The sequence below is a fragment of the Podarcis raffonei genome, chromosome 12, assembly GCF_027172205.1.
Source record: "Podarcis raffonei isolate rPodRaf1 chromosome 12, rPodRaf1.pri, whole genome shotgun sequence".
NCBI lineage: Eukaryota > Metazoa > Chordata > Lepidosauria > Squamata > Lacertidae > Podarcis > Podarcis raffonei.
This window is the reverse complement of record NC_070613.1, coordinates 45306375-45318754: the sequence shown is the minus strand read 5'-3', so window position 1 is coordinate 45318754 and position 12380 is coordinate 45306375. Positions and strand designations below refer to the sequence as shown.

General features: G+C 44.3%; 1 protein-coding gene across 1 annotated transcript; it reads left to right on the top strand.

Moving 5' to 3' along the window:
• Window positions 1-3306: 3306 nt before the first annotated feature.
• On the top strand, window positions 3307-12152 carry RPL14 (ribosomal protein L14). The gene is made up of 6 exons (XM_053359185.1): window positions 3307-3430; window positions 4813-4914; window positions 6353-6447; window positions 9741-9840; window positions 11128-11181; window positions 12041-12152. The coding sequence occupies exons 1-6, from the start codon at window positions 3428-3430 to the stop codon at window positions 12116-12118; spliced, it is 432 nt and encodes a 143-aa protein (XP_053215160.1). The 5' UTR covers window positions 3307-3427; the 3' UTR covers window positions 12119-12152.
• Window positions 12153-12380: the final 228 nt, after the last annotated feature.

Below are 12380 nucleotides of genomic sequence, written 5' to 3'. Positions count from 1 at the left end.
GCTTTCGAATTGAGCCGTTTTGGTGCAGCAACAAGATGGAATGAAGTACAGGCAGAAAAAAGCCCTGATGCATCTGTTGGAGAAATTTAAAAAGAAGTTCCAAGACTGGAGGTATTTCCTCCCAGAAACCCCAAACAAAAGGGTGCAGGCTCCAAGTGAAAAGAAAGGCCCTTATTGAAATAAAAATACGCATAGGGACAGCCTCAAAAATAAGGAGGCTGCCAAGAATCACATCCAAAGCCATATTTTTAATACACTTCCAGATTACACACGTCATTGCATTTCACCAATGAAAGGATCACAACAATATTAATAGTTGCAATCCAATGACATCATCCTAAACCAATCAAATCGCCGGGCTTTTCAGATCAGCCCTTATCATAATATCATGTGATTGCATAGAACCATTTTAAGTGTCTTTATTTATTAAGACTTTGGCTGATTTTCCTGTTCATTAGATGCCTTCCAATATCCCGTTTCATCTGTCCACAAAACAATTCAATTTTAATCACAATTGCTATGCCCAGCCAGATCTCTTTTCAGGCATACAACGGCCACCAAAGATTCTGACAGTTTATTATTTTCGGTGCTCTGGAATGGTACATTCACTATGTATGGTACCTAAAAGCAACTAGCTCTATACTGCAAAAGGCAGGTCTAGACCCTTTGGGTTCAGCTGGGCTATAGACTCCAGAGAAAATGGAATCGGAGCAATACAAGGAGGGCTAATATAATACACCGGTCACTCAAGAACTGTGGGTGATAGACAAAAAAATTATAACCTGCCCACTCTGGGTGGCTCTAAACAGTGTATTAATAATAATAATAAAAAGCAATAAAACATCAAACATTAAAAACTTCCCTAAACAGGGCTGCCTTCAGATGTCTTCTAAAAGTCAGACAGTTGTTTATTTCCTTGATGGGAGGGCGTTCCACAGGGTGGGCGCCACTACCAAGAAGCCCTCTGCCTGGTTCCCTGTAACCTCACTTCTCGCAGGGAGGGAACTGCCAGAAGGCCCTCAGAGCTGGACCTCAGTATCCAAGCTGAATGATGGGGGTGGAGACGCTCCTTCAGGTATACTGGGCCGAGGCCATTTAGGGCTTTAAAGGTCAGCACGAACACTTTGCATTGTGCTCGGAAACGTACTGGGAGCCAATGTAGGTCTTTCAGGACCAGTATTATATGGTCCTGGTGGCCGCTCCCAGTCACCAGTCTAGCTGCCGCATTCTGGATTAGTTGTAGTTTCCGGATCACCTTCAAAGGTAGCCCCACGTAGAGCACATTGCAGTAGTCCAAGCGGGAGATAACCGGAGCATGCAACTCTCTGGCAAGACAGTCCGCGGGCAGGTAGGGTCTCAGCCTGCGTACCAGATGGAGCTGGTAGACCTGTGCCTCCATGGACAGCTGTGAGTCCAAAATGACTGCCAGGCTGCGCACCTGGTCCTTCAGGGGCACAGTTATCCCATTCAGAACCTGCTCACCCGGTCCCCCAAAAACAGTAAGGAAAAAGGAAAAAAGGTAAAGGACCCCTGGACAGTTAAGTGCAGTCAAAGGCGACTATGGGGTTGCGGCGCTCATCTCACTTCAGGCTTCAGGGAGCTGGCGTTTGTCCACAGACAGCTTTCCGGGTCACGTGGCCAGTATGACTATACTGCTTCTGGCACAACGGAACACCGTGACATAAGCCAGAGCACACGGAAATGCCATTTACCTTCCCGCCGCAGCTGTACCTATTTTATCTACTTGCACTGGCGTGCTTTCAAACTGCTAGGTTGGCAGGAGCTGGGACAGAGCAACAGGAGCTCACCCCGTAATGCGGATTTGAACCACAAACTTCTGATGGTTTAGACCACAGCGCCTCCTGCTCCTCTTCCAAAACATTACTACTGTCTTGTCAGGATTCAACCTCAACTGTTAGCTGCCACCCATCCATTATAATAAGCTTTATATGCGACACCTAAAATAAACCCCTAAGTCCCATTCTGTGCTCTTACTTCAGCAATTGGAGAGCGTTCTCCACTGCACCTGAAGAAAGCAGGCTACCTTATGGAGTGCACAGGGCTTTGTCTTGGATGTCGCATGCAGGGCAACACTGAGGGATAAACAGCACAAGAGCCTGTTGCCTCACATTGCCTAATGATAGGGCTGGAGCGTCAATATATTTGCAAGCAGTGCCCACTAACTGTGCACAAAAATAGGGACTCCTGAACTCTTAGCAGTGTGATCCACTGAGGCTCAGGCTACAATCCTATACTCCACTTACCAGGAAGCAAGCTGCACTGAACTTGCTGGGACTAACTTTCAAATGGAGATGATGACGATTATTATTATCATCATCATCATCAATTAAATTTCTATACCGTCCGAGGACCATGGGACGGTTTGCAATATAAAAACACAAAAATACATGACATAATAAAAAACAAAAACAATACCCCCTCCCACATTTATATATATATATATATATATATATATATATATATATATATATATACACACACATAATTTTTATTAAATTTTCTGTTTTACAATTTAAAGTACTCATTTATACATCCTTAAGATATCAATGGCTTCCCTTCTCTTTCCACATTTTATTTGCTACAATTCCATGTATGTTGAAAGGGTGGGGAAACTGTGTGCTCAGGTTATATACAGCTTGCAAGTACGTACAGCACCTTTTATTTTACGATTCAAAACGTGAGTCAGATGACGAAATGCTCAGTCATTTTAGGATTGTCATATTTCCAAAAGTGAAAATCCGGACCCAAAAGCAGTTGAGCTTTCTTTTCTTGTCTTTTTCCTACCCAGGTTTTTCGCGATTTTCGAAAAATTCCCAAAGTGGTTGAGCAAAATTGAAAGAAAGAAAGAAAGAAAGAAAGAAAGAAAGAAGAATTTTAAATCTATTTTTTAAGGAAAATCGCCCCAAACCCACTTCTGATATGGGCTGCCCTGCGTTCGGGTTTTTCCGGACACCTGGGTTTCACTCTGCCTTGCAAAGCACAACCACACAGCAAAGCATTGCACTCTCCACGCATCTCAAGACTGTCCAACTACTCGGAATATTCGCTTCCTTTCTAAATCCAGTTTATCCCCTCGCGGCACACAGAATGCTCCGCGCGCACGCGCGCACGCTTCGCGAGCAAGCCGTATTCCCCATTCCCAAACTGCGTTCGGACTTCAGCTACGCTCGCGACGCATGCGCTCTCTCCGAGCGCTGGGATTCGCCCGCCTCCCTCCGCGTCCGCTGCCGCGCATGCGCCTTACCGGCGGCGCTTCTATCCTGCGAACGAGCGAGGAGGGGGAAACGACGCATGAGGTCCCGCCCGGGGCGCCTGCGCAGTACAGAGCGGCGGAAACGGATACGCGAAGCGACCGGAAGCAGCTCTTTCTTTCTCCCCGCGGCCTTCGGCTCGTGAGGCGGCCATCATGGTGAGCGCGGGCTCCTCCGCGTGGCTTTATCTTGAGGGCGACTGGGGGTGGGGGCCGGAATGGCCGGCGAGGGGGGCCGCGCGGCCTGTCCTTCGCGCGGGGCGGGGAAGGCGCCCGGGAGGGAGCGGCGTGAGGCGAGGGGAGGGCCGGGAAGGGCCTTCGCTTGAGGGAGGGGGAAGACCATAAGGCTTCGGAGGGGGGGCGAGAGAAGAGGAAATTCAGTGGTACCTCAGGTTACATACGCTTCAGGTTACAGACTCCGCTAACCCATAAATATTACCTCGGGTTAAAAACTTTACCTCAGGATGAGAACCAAAATTGCGAGGCGGCAGCAGGAGGCCCCATTAGCTAAAGTGGTACCTCAGGTTAAGAACAGTTTCAGGTTAAGAACGGACCTCCGGAACGAATTAAGTTCTTAACCCGAGGTACCACTGTAGACCAAAGGGGGGGGGCGAGGGGGCGGCGGAGAAAAGTGCGGTCTCGGGAGCCCGGCCGCTAACCGCCTCGTGCCACCCAGCCTTCGGCCCCGCGGAGCAGCAGCTGCCGCCTGAAATCTTCTGCTCGGCAAATCTTGAGTTTTACTGTTTCCTGGGCTTCGTTTTCTTTTATTTTTTCTGCTCCGTAATAGTGCTCTGTTCACAGTCAGGGCCGGATTTCGGTTGAATGAGGCCCTGCTGAAGGTAATGGGGCCCTTTCTATGTCCAACTGCCCTTTGTCAACAAGAAATTGCCGCTGTTTTTTTGTGTTGAATATATGCTATATGGTAATTTATGGACCTAATAGGTATCTTAACCCTATATATAGAAATGAGCAAACCAGTGATGTTTTAGGGAGCAGGCTAGCAGTCAGGGCCCATTACTTACATCATAGGAGCCCACACAACACAAAACATTGTTGCTGTATGTACGTTTTATTTTATTTGTTTTTTAATCTTACAATTAGGAAATGTACATCCAGGTTTTTTTCCTTTAATTTTTTGGGGGCCTCCAAGAGAGTGGGGCCCTAAGCTACAGCTTGTTTAGCTTATACAGTGGGTGCTCAGTTTGCAAACGTGATCCATGCGGGAGGCACGTTCGCAACCTGCAGTGTCCGCAACCCACAGCGCCACATCTGCGCATAAGCGGGTTGCGCTTTGGCCCTTCTGTGCATGCGCAAAGCGTGATTTAGCCCTTCTGTGCATGCGTGAGTGCCGAAACCCGGAAGTAGCCTGTTCCAGTACTTCTGGGTTTTGGCACGTCCGTAACCCGAAAATGTGGAACCTGAAGTGTCTGTAACCCGAGGTATGACTGTACGTAAATCCAGCACTGTTCACAGTTCAAATTGTTCCTAAGTGCCCGGCAGTACATCATTGTAAGTTTTAAATAATGTTCTGTCTCTTTAAGGTGTTCAAACGCTACGTTGAGATTGGCCGAGTTGCCTATATTTCTTTTGGACCACATGCGGGCAAGCTGGTAGCGATTGTGGATGTTATTGATCAGAACAGGGTAAGTTTGAATGCTTCCTTGTGTGCCTCTTGATGACTGAGAAGGAACAGAGGCAGTGCCATTATTTTTTTTAATAAACATTCCTTTTTATTTGAAATACTTGCAGGCCACCTCTGCCATGATGGTTTACATGATAAATATTTTCAAATAGAATAGCAATAACATATACAAAGTCCTTTCAAGTACTTGAAAGCAGTAATAAAATATCCAGCCTAAAATATATAATTAGTTACTAAATCATCCATTTAACATAGCACTACAGGAAAAACCCAATTATGTATTGGCCGCATGAAACAAGTCTTTAGAACCTTTTCTAAAAGTCTGGAGGATGGTGATTTTTCAGAGGTGGACAGACAATAAATTTTAAATGTTGAAGTCAACAGTCAAAAGTCCCTCTTCTTTCTGCCTGACAATTTCACTAATTTAAATGGCAGGTAAATGAGGAGGAGGGACGCAGGTGGCGCTGTGGGTAAAACCTCAGCGCCTAGGACTTGCCAGTTGTCAGGTCGGCGGTTTGAATCCGCTCTGCGGGGTGCGCTCCCGTTGCTCGATCCAGCGCCTGCCAACCTAGCAGTTTGAAAGCACCCCCAGGTGCAAGTAGATAAATAGGGATTGCTTACTAGCGGGAAGGTGAACGGCGGTTCCATGTGCTGCGCTGGCTCGCCAGATGCAGCTTGTCACGCTGGCCACGTGACCCGGAAGTGTCTGCGGACAGCGCTGGCCCCTGTCCTCTTAAGAGAGATGGGTGCACAACCCTAGAGTCGGACACGACTGGCCCGTACAGGCAGGGGTATCTTTACCTTTACTTTAAATGAGGAGGGCCCTTTGTTGTTTTTACTGTACAAGTGTATGGGTGCTGGTGGTCCTTAGTTTGCCTGTAAAAAAACACCATGTAAGTCTTTTTGAAGATCTCAAGCTTCTAGTTCCTATGACTGGTCTATGTGTGCTCTGTGACACTGAGCAATTACCTAAGATTTAGGTGGGGTTGTGCTAGAGGTAGACTTGCAGACATTTAACTTTTTTCACAAATTCTTCTTGTGTAGTCTGCTGTATCCCAGTTGCCTTGTCCAACGTGTGCAGCACAATCTCATGCATGATTACTCAGAAGTCAGTCACTATGTTCAGTTGGGCTTATTCCCAGGGAAATTGTGTGTCAGATTGCTTTCTAAATGGCTACTTTAGCCATTAAAAGGTTGCCATAGATGCTTTTCTTTCTGCCACTTGTGTGCAGGTGAGCTACTAAGGTAGCAAGGGAACTTTTGGCTTTCAAGAAACTGCTGCTTTATCATTGTTTCAACCGGTGCTGTTTGCCTTTTTCTGTTCAATTTTCTGCACTTCAGTTTAGAATCTAAATTCAGGTTTCCTTTTAGACTGGCAAAACAACGTATTTTTCTCCCTGAATCCAAGGGTCCTGTTGAAAGCCTTCTCTTTTCTCTAGGCACTGGTAGATGGTCCTTGCAGCGGTGTCCGAAGGCAAGCCATGCCCTTCAAGTGCATGCAGCTGACTGACTTTGTTCTCAAGTTTCCTCACAGGTCTGTTACTTTCTTGTAATCTAGCATCACTTCCTCTTTAAACTTGAAAAATTGTGGAAATAGCTTGCATTGTTACTGCTATAGCAAAGTGCATCATACTTCCCTTAACAGTTTATCATGTTCAGCATTGCCTGAAATCTTTGCTGAATATGTGTGGTTTCGTAGGACTTTCCTCCATTTTATTGAAATCATTTTTATTTGATTTTACATATACAAGGTTATAAAAATCCAAATATAAATCCATATACAGTTGTACCTTGGAAGTCAAACGAAATCCATTCTGGAAGTCTGTTCGACTTCCAAAATGTTTGAAAACCAAAGCACAGCTTCTCATTGGCCGCAGGAAGCTCCTGCAGCCAATGGGAAGCTGCGGAAGTGCCGTCAGATGTTCAGCTTCCAAAAATAGTTAGCAAACCAGAACAGTCACTTCCTTTTTTTTAAAAGATATTTATTGAGATTTTCCACCTTAATACATTAAAAAATCAAAAAAGAAAAAACAAAAAAGTTAAAAACACATAAAGTTTACAATCCGTATTTTCAATAACATATTTCCCAGACTTCCCCACACCTCCCCTTCTTATATTCCAATTCAAATTGTTAGTTCAACAAGTTCTTATCCCCAATTTTTGACCTTTTTATATTTAATTCATTTTAGAAAAACCAATTTTAACTTATAAACATCAATATTTGTACATCAGTGCTCATTCTTAAAACTTTTTTCTAAAGTCGACCCAAATTCCCTTCCACGAATTCCCCAATTTTCATACTAATAACAAAACAAAATAAAAAAACAGATTATAATTGTACACCCTTTGGATTCCCAAACCCCACCCCACCCTTTCCCGGTTTCGATCCCCAACAAATGTCCATCAGTCTTAGTCTACTATCAGCCTGGAGACCTCACGTCCGAGGCTCTTAATTCTCTCTCAATTCCTCTCTGCCGGTTTTTTTGGTAGTCCTTAGTATTAAACACCAGATCTCGGAGAAGCTCTGTCCCAATAGGGTCCATGTTTCTTCCAGCCAGATCTCCATACTTAAAAGTGGAGCCCGAATCTTGTTTCTTACTCCTTTTAAGTCCAAATGTCCCGAAAGCTCCAACTTCCACCTTAATCAAATTTGTAATCCATAGGTCTTCAGATCTCCACATAAGGAGATCTCTCCATTCTTCAATCTCCAATTCAGACCAGATTTTCATCATCCAGTACTTATTTTCCTTTGTAACCATCATGTCAGGCCTCTGGCTCTCCTTTGTCATCTGCAACATTACATCTCCTCCTTCCTTTTCCTCAGAAACAACATATATCTCTTTCTCCACACTCTCAAATCTCTCAAGTTTCTCTTCTTGTCCAGCTGCATGAACTTCCTGAGTCAAATCCTTATCAAATTCAATGAATTTATTTACTGTTAAGTCCAGAGTTGCAACATTTGTAGCCAAAACATCAATTTGGCCTTGTAACTTTCCCAAGAGAACAAAAACTCTGTCCAATTTAGCTTGTATTTTCCCTCCTTCAGCCATTCTTGTAATGTCCCAAAACCCCCTCTAGAGGGATTTTGGTTACTTAATATTCCTTCCAGTTCAAATCCAAAAGTCAAGTTAGTTTGTATCAGTTCTTCCTTATTTTCAACAAATTATAACCAAATTGTAACAAATATAACCAGCAGAGACAACAGAAACAAAGTTCTCTTTTTCAGCTTTGACAGCTAATTTGACAGCTGTCAAACTCTTCAATACCTCTTCAACAGGCTCTCTCGCGGATCACTCCCGGGTCCGGGGGGGTGGCACTTCAGCTCCCAAAATTAGCTCTTATCCTCCAGTAAAATTACTTATACTGCCAAATCGTGAAATTAATATCTTTTATCCAATAAACAAGGAAAAAAATTATCTCGACCTTAGTTAGCTGATCCTTGCTTAAGATTATTTATAAGACGGGGAGACGGACTTCCTGTTTGCGCCTTCCCTGATCGTGCCTAATTCAAAAAAAATAATTTTTCTTTGTAAATCCAATTTCCGTACTACTCACGGGTTGTTGCTTTTAAAGTCCAATTGTTCACAAGAAGAAGTCAGCGCTCTCCGACCATGGCATGCGGCTTCACTCCGCAGGAGAAGCAGTCAACTCTCAGCACCGCGCCGCTCACCCCGTCCCCTGTTCCGAAGCCTTTAAAAAGGCTCCTTCGCGGGTCGGGGGGGCGCAAATGGTGCCCGCCGAGTCACCAAGTTCACAGGCTTCACCGCCTGTGATTTCTGAGGGTCCCTGCATCACCGCCGCGGCAGGACCCAACTCCTGTGGAGCCAATTCCCTCCGGAGCTCGGAGGGAATCCGCCATTAGCCGATGGCGCTAACCCGGAAGTCCAGAACAGTCACTTCCGGGTTTCCAGCATTTGGGAGTCAAAACGTTTGAGAACTAAACTGTTCGAAAACCAAGGTACTACTTTACAGAGATTTCTCCGAATCTCACGACTTCCCCTCACCCCCTCTATGGGGTCCCATTTTAAACATTTACAACTGCATATTATTCCATATTCTAACTTTTAAATCACTCCATATTGCCCATGGTATTTGTTAGCTACAAGTGAAATCAAAATCCTGCCAATGTTTCCAAGTGCTTACAGTGGTCTCTTAGATAACTTACATTTCCCCCCATTCTTTTGTAAAGTTTTTATCCTCTTGGTTCCTGAGTTTTCCAATCAGCCTTGCCATTTCAGCAGTTTGGTTTGCCATTCCTCTCTTATAGGGACCTTGTCTTCTTTCCATCTGGAAAAATGAGATGGAGAGATGGAAAGGACTTCCCTCCATTTTAGATGAAGACTTCACTTGGTATCAGCTTGAAGGGTATCCTGCTATAGTTGGGCTGAAGGTTTGCTAGCTTGTTAAAAATGGGTACCAGCCCTTACTTCACAAACCTTCCCCCCGCCCTCACCAAAAATTGACTGGCATGATAGGGTCATGTCTTCTGAAACTGACGTAATCATTGTTGTTAAGAGCTGCCTATATGAAGAACCTGCTGTTTGTGACCACTGTTCTTACAAAGCAAAAAGTTCCATGCAGAGAATTTTTCAAGGATCTGAACTGTTACTTATCTAAGCGGCTCTTATGAGACTATTTTTTGAAGAGGCAGATGTATGGTTGCTACAAAGCTTTTACTCCTTACTATTACCGCAGGTCAAGAGGCTGCCGGGGAAATGCAATGTCAAATGTTTTTCAGTGCATTGATTCTGGCTACTGAGATTCATCTGACAATGAGAGCTTGTGTTTTGTTTCAGTAACAAATATTGGTGTTTTTTCTTAAATTAGTGCTCGTCAAAAGTATGTGAGAGCTGCTTGGGAGAAGGAAAACATTAACGAGAAGTGGAAAACTACCAGATGGGCACAAAAAATTGAAGCCAGGAAGAAGGTGTGTTTTTGAAATACTGTAGCATGAAGTCTGCAACATTGGGCTGAGATACTGATGCTAATCTAGCTAAATAAGCTGTTGCTTGGGCAACTGAATGATTAGTAGCAGCAAAAGTACCAGCAGGTCAACATGGTTGCATCTAAATCTATTCCGTTAAAAAGCCACCTATCTATGTGCCTGGCTGCTGGTATGTTAAGTTTATTTAGGACAGGACCGTTAAATTTTGCAATGGATGACTCTTTGGGTGCCAACACTGAAAAACCCCTCTTCCTCTCTGTAGTATGCTCTTACTAGGGAGGTTTGCCTGGTACAGTGGTACCTTGGTAGTCGAACGGCTAGGTTCCCTAACAAATCAGCTCCCAAACACCACAAACCTGGAAGTGAGTGTTCCAGTTTGCGAACACTTATCAGAAGCCACACCTTCGTTTTTGAACTGTTTCAGGAGTCAAACGGACTCCCGGAACGGATTAAGTTTGAAAACCAAGGTACCACTGTACCTACTTTCATGGACTTTCAGAATCAGGGTGACACTTTCTCCCCCACTCTTAAAACCTTAATTGTTTTTTGCTGGGTTATTGGTTTTCTGAAGAGCCCTAGAAGTTTTTTTTTTGAAGGGCCAGTAAAAATAGCTATAATTAACAATAAACAAATCTGCTCCACATGCTCTCTGAAGTACCATTCAGAGCAGGTAACTGGTCTACCTTGCAGACCTTGGTGGAAGAATTCTCTCTCACAGTGTTAGAAACTCAGATATCTAAGCTGGGCGCCAAACAGCTCCTTAAACCCGGCTTACAGCCACCAATACGGAATGCATAGCTGCCATTTTTGGGCCAGACAGCTCAAAAGTTGTGTTTTACAACACAGCTTTTTGGTTCCTGAAATTCATTATCATCGTGCAGATAAAATACAAGAGAATTCTACGAGATGTGTTGCTACTGTGTGAAAGCTGTCAAGATCCAAGGATCCCCAGCCATGCACCTCCAGATGGTGGAGACGTCAAGCGCCATCCTGGCGCCTGGCAATTTTCGAACGCTGCCTCTCACAGGAGTTGTGAGGATATAAAGGAGAAACAAGCAGAACTAAGTACACTACCCTGACCTTGCTGTGGGAAGGGCAGGATATAAATGCAATTAACAAGATAAATAAGAATGCTCAGAAGCTAAATTGGCCGGCATGAGATATGTATTTCGTTGGGTTGAAAACAAGTTTGGAAACTCAGCATTGTTTAGCAAGATGGTTATGTTTCTAACAATTATTTTTTGTCTGTCCTGGAAAATCTTTCCACAGAAAGCCAAGATGTCAGATTTTGATCGTTACAAGGTCATGAAGGCCAAGAAAATGGTATGTAAAAGCAAAACTGCTGGTAATCTAGTTTTATATTCCTTTTCCTTTGTAGTTTGAATAACCATGCCTCCTTTAACTATTTGAATAGAACTGTCCTGCATATCAGTGTGAGCACTTTGTAGTTTCATGTTCTGGGTTGGATTTATTGGGCTGCAATTTATTATATGCAAGGCTGCATTTGAAGACCCCCTCGGAAACTGCAGTGGATCCAAATACAGCTGCTAGCCATGTGTGGCTGGAACACAACTTGCCACCCTTGCTGGCTCTAAGATTATCTCCGCTGCCTTGGGAGTTTTTACACTGGAGAACAGGGAAGCGGTGTTTTATCTAGATGGCTGCCTTTTCCTTCACTTCCCACTTCCCTCTCCATCTTTTCCCCTCCCTGCTGTGCACTCCGAGGAAGGTGTCGTTCATCAGAGTGAGGCATTGTGGGTGAGGCAGCCCTACCATTTTTGCTGTGACGCTGGCAAAGCCTGTTTAAAGGTTCACTGCAGTGGTGCTCCATTCCTTACAAGAGGCAACCTCAAAGTGGGGGTCAAGGACCGTCTTTCACCCCTCCAGATCTGATGACTGAAGCAGTTGCCTCATCCTGCCTCATCATAGGGCTGCGCCCGACCAGTTAGAAGTTTTGTCACTCAGTGTGCACTTCTGCAGTCCTTTCTGCGCAGTCTCTACAAGCATAACTTTTGTAAAATGTAACAGAAAACCGTTGACTGCTGCTCAAGCAAAATAACCCCAACCTGCATTGTAATACTTAAATCTTTCAGTTGCCCACTTACGAGTAACTAATAAAGTCCATTAGATAGGTTGAAAACGTGAGTCCTGCTTACGACTGTATAATTTTGCTTCCTTACAGAGAAACAGAATCATCAAGCACGAAGTGAAGAAGCTGCAGAAGGCTGCTGCTGCTCCTCCTCTTCCCAAAAAAGAATAAATAGTCAGCAAATAAAATTTCATTTTTATGTGCACCTCGTATGGCCATATGACTTGTTTCTTCAGCTGCTTTGACCAGATTTGTGATAAAACCTGAATACTAAGATTCCATTCCTCTTAAGGCAAATCGATACCTGGTGCGGGTGTCAACTAGGCAATAGCCAGTTAAGAATTACCATGGCTTTTGGGTAACTGTTCAAGTTTGTAGTTGACATAAATAAGCACACTCCTCTTTCTAGAGTTCTGGAACATACCTTGGTGAC